Raw genomic sequence first — 12,159 nt, forward strand, 5'->3', positions numbered from 1 at the left:
AATATTGAAACCAGGAAATTGACACTGGTACAACCTACAGACCTTGTTTGGATTTCACCAGTTGCACACACACATTTGTGTCCGTGTATATAGAAACTTCAATCTTCTGTTGTAGAAAACCACAACTCTATCAACCCCAAATCTGAAATCCCTGAACCCAAACTTTCAGGCACAGTCCCCGTACTTGTGGATTGGGAGCTGTCAGAAACAAGCCAAAGCAAACCAGCAAGCAAAAGGATTCGTGTCTTAAGCCAAATGAACTTTAAGGGAGCATAGTTAGAAGGTGGAAAATTCTAGAAGTCCTTGCACAATAGAAAATCAAAGTTCTAATCGTCATAAAAAGCTGGAGGTTAATGAAGGCAGGGATGAAAAAGCAGAGGCAGAAAATGACCTCTGGATCTTGAAGACTGAATCTTCAGATTCTGAAGTTTAATCAGTTTTGGAGATTTTTTTTTTTAGACTGCCTTTTCTAGAAGTCAAAAACACAAAGGTCCGTGATTTCTGAAATTCCACGGGGTGGTGAGATCCCGGTACCGTTCTAATTGTTCGAACATGTCACCAAAATGATTTTGGTGATTTGTTGGAACTCGGGTCCAAATGGAAAAAAGTGTTAGGTTTGCAAAATGTGGTTCCAGATGTGGACTGTGGTTTCCCGGGGAGAGAGAGAAAAGCACGTACATGGCGCCATTCGTGTAGACTGTGTCTCCCCCTTCCACGTACTGCACCTGGGCCGGGTACACGTGCTGCAGGGGCTGCACCTGAAACAAGCACCACGCATCCTGGGTTAGGGACAGCGGTTTCCTTCTGGATCCTGTCTAGACTATGCAACCTGCGAATATCTTCTACTGCCCTTTACGTCCACTTAGTATCAAATGACAGCTCTCCCCACCCCGGTCAGCACTTTCTAGAAAGAAACGAGGAGGGACAGTTGGGTGGAGACTCCAGAGAGTTAAGGGGCTGTGGCTGACTCGTGTTTGGCTGCTTTTGGGGCATCCCTGTGTGGTTGCCGTGAACAGTGGCACGTTCCTCCTGTCGTGTGCAAGGGAAGCCTGGTTGGTGGCCCCTGCTCTGGACATGTGGGATGTGGGGCCCAGAATTATGGCTCCTGAGCAAAGTGGGCCTAAGTGATCTGTGGAGGATGGGGGGAAAGGGCCCAGCTGATGGGTCCAAGCAGAAGCCCCCGTGGCCTGCCTGCTCCAACAGAGCCCCAACCCCAAGGGCCAAGGACCACCTCCAGTGAGAGGAGAGCGGGCCAGCGGGTTGACCTGAGCTTCTTGGCAGGGTGCCGGGCCCTGGGCGTCCTTCTTGGGGAGAGCTGGAAGGCAGAGCTGGATGGGGTAATGGAGGGAGGAGGGCGATGGGGGATGCTTGGCCCACTCCCCACCCACTCAGGCCCCAGCTAATGACCCGGGGTCTCTGGCCCCGGTGGAAACTTGGTGTGCAGAACCTCAAAATCACAGAGGGGATCTGCACAGGTGCCCAATTCAACCAAATTTTAGGGTGAGAAAATTGAGAGCAAAGCCTGCATGACTTTCTCTCCCAGGCTTGACTTGGAGCTGCAGGACCTGGCCACCAAATCATGACATTCGTTTGCAAAATGCACAGTCCCCTGGAAGAACGAGCATGCCAGAAGAATGTTCCAGGGGTGGGTCCCCAGGGTGGGGGGAAATCCACACCCAGGGCACTGGCTGAAATGCAGAAGTGACCCGGCAAGTCAGAGAGAGCCCGGAGAGAAAGAGCTGGAGCTGGCGCAGCCCTGCAGAGCCAGGAAGCTTCTGGAATCATGACACTGGAATCATGATACAGGAAGCTTCTGGAATTGTCTCCCTTCCTGGGCCATGTGGCTGTGTCGCTGGGAATGGGCTTGACAGAGATGAGGAGATATGATGCAGCACCCTGGCCTGGAGGGCCTGGTTCCCTGCTGGGCCTGCCTTGGCTTCTTTCCTATCACCCCACAAACCCAGCTGAACACGCAAGCAATCCAGCAGGAGCCCCCCAGAGAGCGGGTGTCACCCTGGCGGCTCCTTTCAGGCAGGAACCTGAATCTATTTAGTCCAGCCCCTTCCTGAGCAGGGGGCAGCAAAGCACGGCCTGTGGGCCAGATCCAGCCCGCCGTCCGCTTCTGTACAGCCGCAAGCTCAGAAGGGTTGGTTTGGTTTGGTCGATTTTAAATGATTGGGAGCAGGGCAGAATCAAAAGAAGAAAAATATTTCGTACCGGGAAATGAGATGAAATTGAAATTTCAGTGGCCATAAGTAAAGCTTTATCGGCACCCGGCTACACCGGTTCATTTATGTGCTGGCTATGGCGGCTCACGTGCTCCGACGGCAGAGGGGAGCGGGAGCGGGTGTGATAGAGACGGTTTATCCAAAGCCAGAAACATTTACTGTCTGGCTTTTTATGGAAAAGGTTTGCCAGCTGCTGTCATGGATCAGGGGACTATCTTCGAATGGATGATCTGTGCCATTATTTGGCAGATCGGCTCCTGCTTTCAAGCTGTATTCTTCATGATTTATTTCACAAGCGGTGCCCTCCTCTGCCGCGACACTCCCGAGGGTTTCCCCTGGGGGCTCCTTGTCCCCCCGGTCCAGAAGCCCTTGCTGCTGGTCTGCATTTCCACCCCAGCACCCCAGCTCTCTGCCTGGCAGGTGCTTGCTTGCTCCCCAAATGCCTGCTGGATTTATGGATGATTGAAAGACCGTCAGCTTGCGTGGCTCGTTGCAAAACCACGTGCAGCAAAGGATTTTTTTTTTTTTTTTTAAACATAGCTGCCCAAAGAACCTTCTGGGTTAGGAACTGGAGAAATCAAATGAAAAGGAGCGGGTACAGCAAAGAAGGGGCCATCGTTAAGAGATTACCTGCTGCGGCAGCTGCTGGACTCTGGGGAGGGAGAGCGGCTGCATCGGGGCCCCCTTGGGAGCGGAGCCCGCTGCCTGGACCAGCACCCTCTAAAAGGGAAGGGAAGAGAACCACATTTAGGACTATCAGACTTTCCTCCGTCAAACGAGCAGAGGGGACGAGCGCTGCTGCTTGTCTGTCCCACTGGTGCCCCGTGAGAGCCCCAGGGAAACCGGAAGGAAGGAGAGAAGGCCTGACAAACGGACACACGTGCTTGCACACTCATGCTGACCCAGGCACAGGTACACCAGCGTGCACACACACTCACCACGTGGCCAAACGCACTGTGTACACACACGCACGGACTCGTGGGTGCACACAGCACACGCATTCACACATGCAGACCGAGACAAGACTCACAAAGGCAGACACACGTGCAGACTCGCACAGACACACGGAGACACACACGGAGACACACACAGACACACACACTCACACACACAGACCCACACACTCGTTCACACCGGAGCTTTGCCTTGGTGCAGCCTACAGGCTGCGAGGGGACCACTCCCCACCCCCTCCCCACCCCCCAGGGAGCTCTGCAGCCCTCCGAGACCCTCCAGACCACACAGGGCTTGTTCCGTCAGAGGGGAAACGGAGCCCAGGATGACTAAGTGGCATCTTACAGCCCCAGAAACAAACCCACGTCCAGGCCTGAGCCCTTGGGGGGACACTGCCCGGCTCCCTGTCCTTGTGGTTTTGTTATTTTTGCTTGGGGTTACCAGTGGGCCACACAAAGCTATGAAAATACAAAGGATCAAAATGTACCTCCAAGTCAAATGACAAATCATAGGGCTTTACTTGTTTACTTAAAGCTGGGGCTTCAGAAGTTACTGCCTGCCAGTCTCGGAGGGAGAGGAGGTGCTGAGCCTCCAGTGTTCAAGGAATGTGGCTTATAAACACAGAAGGCACGACTGACACCTGTCATCAGCGACTTCCATATCCAGCTGAGCCAGGCACTGTGCACAGAGAGACTCCACCAGGGGTGCAGCCGCCTGGGGGGCCACAACCAGAGACAGAGAGGACCCAGATGGCACAGAAGGGAGCAGGGTGTGTGGATAACGGAATGCGGTACATGCAAACAGCGGAATACTATTCAGCCATCAAAAGGACCAAAGCACTGACACATGCCACAGGACGGATGGACCATGCACACGTTATCCTAAATGAAAGAAGCAGGCACAAAAGGTCACATTTGGGTGAAATGTCTGGAACAGGCACAGCCATAGAGACAGAAAACAGATTAGTGGTTGCCAGGGGCTGGGGGAGGCGGGGATGGAGAGTGACGGCCGGTGGGGACGGGGTGTCCTGTGGGGTGATGAGAATATTCTGGAATTAGGTAGATAGTGGTGAGGGTTGCCCAACTCCATGAGTGCACTGAATGCTTTTGAATTGTACGGTTTAAAATGGCTTTATGTTATGTGACTCTCGGCTTGATTGAAAAAATAAATTAATGAAGGGGAATTTTAAGGGTGTACATTTGCATCCCCAGTATGCTGGCCACTGGCTGTGTAGCCATGTGGCTGTTTAAATTTAGACTGAATTAGACTTCAATTAACGATGAACTTCTGGTCCTCAGTTGCACGGGCCATGTGTTGAGGGCTCGAGGGCCACGTGTGGCTGGCAGCCCCCAGACTGGGCAACACACGACTGTTCTCTTGGACAGGCGAGGGTACGAGAATTCCCTTTTCCTCACCTGGGAAGGTCAGGAATGATCAGAGGGCTCGCTGTTTAGAGAACTCTGTGCAACGCGAGAGCTGGTGAGGAAAGCACCCTGGAGAGATGTGAGACCCCCGTCTGGCCCTAAGCTGGGGCAGGGACTGTGATTAGTGGGGCGAGGGGCTAGTGGGGGTGGTGGGGGGAATGAGCGAGGAGATTCAGCCGGGGGGAGGGACACTGCGTGCTTGGGGGAGCTGATGAAGGACGCTGAGGGCAGGCGGGAGAGTTGGGGGGCCCCGGCCAGGCCTTGGGGAGGGGCTGCCGCAGTGAAATGGGGATGGACGCGGGGCCTTGGTGGTGACACTGGGGACAGTCCCAGCTGAGACGCAGGCCGAATCCATCTAGGCCCCGGAGGTTCTGAGAGGGGGACTTGGTGAGAAGGAGTGGGGTAGTAAGGAGGAATATGGGGGGGCAGGGCTGACAGGGCAGGCTCAAGTGAATAAGGAAACACAAGCAAGTTGCTGGCAGGAAGACAGCCTCCCAGCACCCTCAGAGAAACTCCCAAAACACCCTCTTGCCCCCTGGCTGTCATATTTTAACGAAATAAAAGCTACAGGTGTCTGACTATGCATTCTAAATTGAACCAACTCCTCCTATGTGTGCCTTTTTGTTTTTGCAGGATTATGTTTTTTTTTCTCCTTGATTGTTTCACTTTGCCATGCTCCTAATCTGAGATGGCAGTTGGTAAATTGAGGGCGATCAGGAGGTCACAGTGAATCTCTGCACGCTTCTACAAGCTTCCAGTCCATTCCATCATCTTCGTTTCATGTGGTCTTAAGTCACTTACTCTGTGTCTACTTCATGTTTTATTTTAGTTCATGGGCGAAATCCAAAAGTCGGGAGAGCCTCAAAGTGAAAATTCTCTATCCTGCAAATTTTAAAGACTATTTTCATTCTAGTGCCAGACTTGATTTTGAGCCAAATACTAAGAACTCTGACTGATGTTTTGTCTTATGTATAAAGTATGTCTGTACGACAGGGCAATTTCTAATGTACAAGAAGATTTCCATTAAAAGATAAATATAAACGCTCAGGTAAACCATGGACGATGGTCCAAATATAAAATTGTGTTAATAATGGAACGATATATGAGAATCCTGTATTTTACGCATGATTATCCTGTAAACCCACGGCTTCTCTAATTAAAAAAGAAAAAAAAGATAAATAGAAGCTAAGTTGGGTCTGGGAGAGCGGCTTCTTGTACAGTTGCGACTTCTCCCTGGTGGGACTTACTGAACCGATAACGGACCTGGACAAGCGTGTGCGGTGGGGGAAGGAGAAGCAAGGCGGCTTGCAGAGCGGTGATCCTGGGGCTGGTAGCTGGTGTCCTCTCTACTGAGCCAAAACCGAAATGCATGTGTCGCTGCGAGGCCGCCGGGCTGCCCCTGGAGGCGGCCTGGGCACAGGCCGGGCTGGTTCTGTTACCTGTGGGGAGGCAGCCGCCGCCGGGTGCAGAGCCACAGGGGTTGGCGAATCCGATCCACCCTCTGAATCCTGCATGCTCAGCTCTAGAGAGAGGCGGAGAGAGATTGAGTGGGGCGGGTGGACATCGAGACGCCCAGAGAGGACAGCGAGGCACAGACAAGCAAGTGCCATTACCCGCATCCCCCAGTTGAGACTGGGGGGCCTGGTCATCCCAGGTGAGAGAGGGTGGGGTTGCACGATTGTTCCAGAAGGAGAGAGGGGAGAGGGGGCGGAGGATGTGTTTCCCAAGAGAAAACCAAACATCCGGCCCCGGGAGTGGCCGTGCCATCGCCCCACTGCAGCCACGCTTCGGTGTCACCCTTTTTCCGTTCGACTGGTCTGAACCACCTTGAGGGGCTTGCACAATCGCTTGTTTGTTTATCCAGCAAGTCAAACGCTTCTGACGGCATCGACGGAGCCCCACCCCACCCCCCACCGTGCCCCAAACTACAGGTGCTCGCTCCCAGGGCCGGGTTTTCTCTCCCTTGGCGTGGCTGACACTTGGGGTTGGAACATTCCGGGGTGGGGGCCGTCCTGGGCACTGGAGGGTGCTGAGCACCCTCCCTGGCTGCCAAAGGAGCATCCCCTCCCCCCAGATCGTGACAACCAAACATGTTCCCAGACATTGCCGAGTGCCCCCCGTAGAGACTCCTTGGCCTGGGGAGAAAAAAGGAGCTTTGAGGTGAGAGCCAAGAAATGGCGCATCCTATCCAGGGCTGGATACGAGTTCTTAGGCGCTTTGGCCAAATGTAAAAACTGCCTTCTGTTCATAGACATCTTTGCCCTTATGGGAAAACCAGGAAAACACATCTCTTTGCCGCCAGGTGCATAAATCTTTCAAAGAAGTCATTAAAAAATTCTGTGAGAAAAGACTCAATTACTATTAGAACAAGGTGGCAGATGATACGTATTCATTCTATGAAAATACGAAACGTCAAACTGTCTTCGCATTTAAATAAACAGCTGGCTCCTGGAAGCCAGAGTGGCAGTTAAGGGACTGACGTGAGAGCAGGGCAGGTGACGCTGTGACATGTCCTGGCTCTGGGCCGGCCACTTCCCTACGTGTGATGTCGGCTCCTGCCTTGTGGGGTGCAGCTAGTGCAGTGCCCCGTGCATGGTCAGAACTCAGTACACACCCGCTTGCACGCTTGCACAGGTACCCACCACCCCAAGGGCTTCCACCTGGAAGAAGGAATGAAGGATGAAAAGAAGTGCCTTCCACTTTTTTTTCTAATGTAGAGAAAAATAACAGATTAATTTGCCCAAGGAAAGCAGAAAGGGGTGTGTTGGTTTAATCCCATCCTGGCTGAAGGGGCTACTCCCTGAGCCCCCCACCCTCTGGGGCCACCGAGAGCTGCAGGAATCCGTTCCGTGTGGCCTTGACTCAGTTCACCGCTAGATGGCCCCAGAGCCATGCACCGTGGGCCAGGATCCTGAATAAATTCTCAGCCTGACAGGAGACAGTGAATTTCCAACAGTGTATTTCCTGGATCTCCAACTTTCTCCCTCTTCTTGACAGAATTGGCGTTGGGAATTATTCTGTTGATGCTTAACCGGTGTCTCTTATTTATCATTTTCTCGAAATGTTTAAATCAGCTATTTGCTCTCTATCCACCACTCTGTTCCCAGCCGAAGCCCCCAAGGGGGTAACTTCAGTGATACCAGGAGGAAATAAGGTGACTCGAAATCTTCGTGAAAAGACTCCGCTAATGATAAAGTGAGAGAGCTGACTCGACTGAGATCCGTTCCTCGGTCCAGCGGCAGAAGTAATTTTGCCCCCACATCCAAGTCTTACGTAAATACGGGGAGCCCGCGAGAGTGCTGGGAGAAGCGGTGAGGCCGTGCTCTGTTCACGTGGTCAGATGCAGCACCAAGAATGCAAGTTAGCCAGTGTCGCACGAGTTGTCACGCTAGCGTGTTCCCCTCGGGTAACACAGTCCGCCATGTGCTAACTTTATCACGCTGTTTGACTTAGCTTGTCCAGACCAGGGGTCGGCACACGTTGTCTTTAAAGGATTGGAAAGTAAGTGTTCTAAGCTTTGGGGTCCACACTGCACTTTGTCACCATAGAGCAAATGATGCTAATACATAAACAAATGGCCTTGGCTGTGTTCCCATAAATTTATGAGAACAGGCAGTGGGCTGGATTTGGCCCCTGGACCGTGGTTGCTGATCCCTGGTCATTATAATTTGGGTTGGATAAAGTGAGGTGGTTTTAGAAGGTGGTTAGAAAATTGTACTGTCTGGATGTAAAACTTTGAGGGGTGTGGGTCTCTGATCCAGTGTGAGGTTCTTGAGGCCATGTCTCACCAACGTGACAGGACTGGAGGAGGCCTGAAGCAGGCGATGGAAATTATTAGGAGGATGGAGCTGCCAATAGTTAAAGACAAACTAAAAAGATCCGAAAGACTCTTTGGTCTGAAATAACACGAGGCGGTGCCACAGAAGCTTAGGAGTCACAAATAAACACAATTCATCAAATCCTGGAGCCTGGGAGTCAGGTGTAGCCCTCATGACTTAAGAAAGGAGTTTGGGTACAATGGAATGACCACTTTGGGGGTTTCACACCATTACACACACAGGGAGAAGAACACTCTGCGAGACAGTTCTGGTGTCGTGGTTAAAAGTCCTGTGCACGACACCGGCGGTTAAGACATATTTACCCAATGAATACTTTAGCATTACACTTAATACTAAATTAAAAGTATATTTATAGCATTTCAGACAGTGAGAGTCTACTAGAGTACTTTATGAAACAGATAATAATATGTGGAATTCATATTTCAAGAGACAGTGCAGTTGGAAAATATAAATAGGTTCACAAGGGTTTATAAACTTTAAAATGCACTTATTTATGGAGAGCTGGGACTATTCTGGTCAATGTAATAACCTTTTGAGACTGGCTGTGCCACTCTCTCTCAGCATATCCGTCGTTGTAGTATCAGACAGACAGACTTCCAGACTCACGGGCACCATCTGGGCTGGCCTGGCGGCTCCAAAGCATCACCGTACCCAGGACCTATTGGCGGGGAGTGTGGAATCCTTCCTCATCCACCCGAGACAATCAAGGTGGTAGGTTTCACAGAACTGATCCACTTTTACGAAAATCATGTTTATTTAGGTCCATTAATCAAAGGCTCTCAGCACATCAAATTTCAGGGTTTTTAAAAAACTGCCTTATAAAATGTAAGCAACAGAGTGCTGGCTTTCAGCAAGGGTGGTGTAGATTGGTTGGAGTAAGCCTCCTACAGATTAACAATGAAAAACTCTATGCAAAATATATTTTTTTAAAATCACAACTACTTAAAGACACTGGGGAGTGACAGAAACTGCAGGGGAGTCTACCCTTCAAAGGCCACTGCAACAGGTGAGACCTGTGAGCCTGTGTCTTTTTGCCTGGGGCACTCCCCAGCCCACAGATGCTTGGGTGGCAGAAAGCAACAGCCCTTAGGTATTGAGGAGTCAGAGGACAAAGCTCAGAACGATGGGGTGGGGGTGGGGGATCCTTGAAGAGAGGGAGCCACAAATCTTTGACGGACTAAACTACTTATTTGGGGAGGAGATTATTCATCATTCATGATGTCTAGTATCCAACAAAAAGCATGAGCTATGAGAAGAAATAGGAAAATGTGACCCATTCTTAAGAAAAAAAGTAGTTAGTTCCCACAAAGCCCAAGAAAATCTAGATGATGCAGTGAGCAGACAAGGACTAAAGTAGGTATTAAAACTATCTTCAAGAAGTTAAAGGAAGTTATATGCATAATGAATAAACAGAGGGCATTCTTAACTGAGAAATAAAAACTACAATAAAGTACCAAAGAGAAATTCTGGAGCTGAAAAGTACAATACATGAAATGAAAATTTCACTGGATAGGCTTAACAGCAGACTGGAGGTGGCAGAAGGAAGAGTCAGTGAACTTGAAGATAGATGAACAGGTTTTACCCAGTCTGAAGAAAAAAGAGAGAAATAATTGAAGAAAAATAAAAAGAACAAGCAGTATGACATATCTGTAACTGGAATCCCAGAAGGAAAAGGAGAGAGAGAAAGGGAGAAAGAAATATTTGAAGGCTGGCCAAAAAAACCTCTTAGATTTGATGAAATGCATCAGCTAACAGGTCCAAGAAGCTTGAAGATCCCCAAGAATGATAATACAAAGAAAACCAACTTAAGTATGTCACAGTTAAACTTCTAAAATAAAAGAAAAAGAGAGAAAATCTTGAGAGTAGTTGGAGAAAAACCACACATTATGTTCAGGGGTAATGGCACAAATGATGGCATACCTCTCATCAGTGATGATGGGGACCAGAAGACAATGGAAGGGCATCTGAAAGTGCTGGGGGAAGTGGTGGGGGTGGGGGGAACCATCAATCCAGAATTCTATATCCAGCAAAACTATTCTTCAAAATGAAGACGAAATAAAGACATTTCAGATAAACAAGAACCAAGAGTCTGTGCTGCCTACACTATAACAAAATCCAAGGGAAGACCTCAAGCTTAAGGGAAATAACACCAGATGGTAAATGTGGATCTACAAGAAGAAATGAAGATTACTGGAAGCGAGAAAAATGTGGGTAATTACAAAATACTAAGCATTTTTCTTCTCCTTCTCAGTATCTTTAAAATACATAGAACCATTTAACAAAAAATTGTAGCATTCTATTGGGATCTATAACATATGCAGATGTCATATATATGACAACAAAAGCACAGATGAATTATACATGCGAGGTTTTTGTATTTTAAATAAAGGAGGGAAATATTAACTCAATGCAGATTGTGATAAGTTAAAGATGCATATTGTAATCCCTAATAAATACATTAAATTTAAAGGGTCTCAACACTTTAGTGCAAAGGCTTGGATAAAAAAAGCAAGATCCCATTAGATGCTGCCTAAAAGAACCCCACTTTAAATACAAAGGCATCTGTAGATCGAGAGTAATAGGATAGAAAGAGATGTACCATTAAAACACTAAGTATAAGAATGCTGGAGTGGCTAAAATAATCAGATAAAAACAAACTACAAGAGTATTAATTACCAGGAATAAAGAGGGACATTTCTTAATGACAAAATTATCAATTTACTAGGAAGACATAATTACTATAGAAGTGTATGCATGTGGCAATACAGCATCAAAATACCTACAGGAAAAACTATAAGAACTAAAGTGAGAAAGAGATAACAGTCAAAATGGGGGATTTGAATACCCTTCTCCCAGTAATTTTAACAGAAGAATTAAACAAAAATGTCGGTAAGGGTATAGACTACCTGAATGACACTGTCAGTCATGTTGACCTCCCTGACACGTATGGAACACTGCAACCAAACCCTGCATATTCTTTTCAAATGCACAAGGGATTATTCACTAAGATGGGCCATATTCCGAGCCATAAAGCAAGCTTCTATACATTTCAAAAGAGAAATTTTACAAAGCATGTATATACACTGACCATGATGGAATAAAATTAGATAGCAAAAAGGTATCTGGAAACACCCCACATACTTGGAAATTTTAAAACACACCTCTAAAATCACCCACAGCCACAGAATAACCAAATGGAAAATGAGAAAATATTTTGAACTGAATGATAATGAAAACATATCCACATATCAAATTTATGGGATGCATGTAAAGCAGTGCACGGAGGGAAATATATAGCTTTATATGCTTATATATTAAATATATAGCTTTATATATTAAGAAAGGCTTAAAAATCAGTCTGCTAAGTGTGCAACCTCAACAAGGTACAAAAAGACAAGCAGATGAAAATCTAAATTAAGTGGAAGGGTAGAAATAATAAAGAACAAAGTCAGTGAGAGAAAAGGCCACAAGCAATAGAGAAAGTGAACAAAACCAAAAGTTGGCTTTTTAAAAAGATGAATTGACAAATCCCTAGAAAGAATGATAAGAAAGAAAAAGGAAAAACACAAATTGCCAATACCAGGAATGAGATGAGATATGCTACTACAGATCCTACAGATATCAAACGGAGAGTAACGAAGTATTCTGAACTTTAGCCAATAAATTCAACAACTTAGATCAAATATGAATAGCCAGATATTTGACAAATAAATTAAA

At 47.8% G+C, this 12,159-nt stretch overlaps 1 protein-coding gene across 4 annotated transcripts in view; it reads right to left on the reverse strand.

Moving 5' to 3' along the window:
* The window catches only part of RFX2 (regulatory factor X2), a 97,165-nt gene that overhangs the window by 43,517 nt on the left and 41,489 nt on the right, over positions 1 to 12,159 (reverse strand). For 2 of the 4 annotated variants that reach the window (XM_037824021.1, XM_037824019.1), the window contains exons 2-4: positions 6,043 to 6,125; positions 2,859 to 2,948; positions 679 to 758 (exon numbers count right to left, since the gene is read on the reverse strand). In XM_037824021.1, the coding sequence (XP_037679949.1) occupies positions 679 to 758; positions 2,859 to 2,948; positions 6,043 to 6,117 (245 nt within the window). In that variant the 5' untranslated portion in view covers positions 6,118 to 6,125. The other 2 variants (XM_037824018.1, XM_037824020.1) reach the window with 2 other exon arrangements.

Source organism: Choloepus didactylus (genome assembly GCF_015220235.1).
Source record: "Choloepus didactylus isolate mChoDid1 chromosome 25 unlocalized genomic scaffold, mChoDid1.pri SUPER_25_unloc1, whole genome shotgun sequence".
Classification (NCBI taxonomy): Eukaryota; Metazoa; Chordata; class Mammalia; order Pilosa; family Megalonychidae; genus Choloepus; species Choloepus didactylus.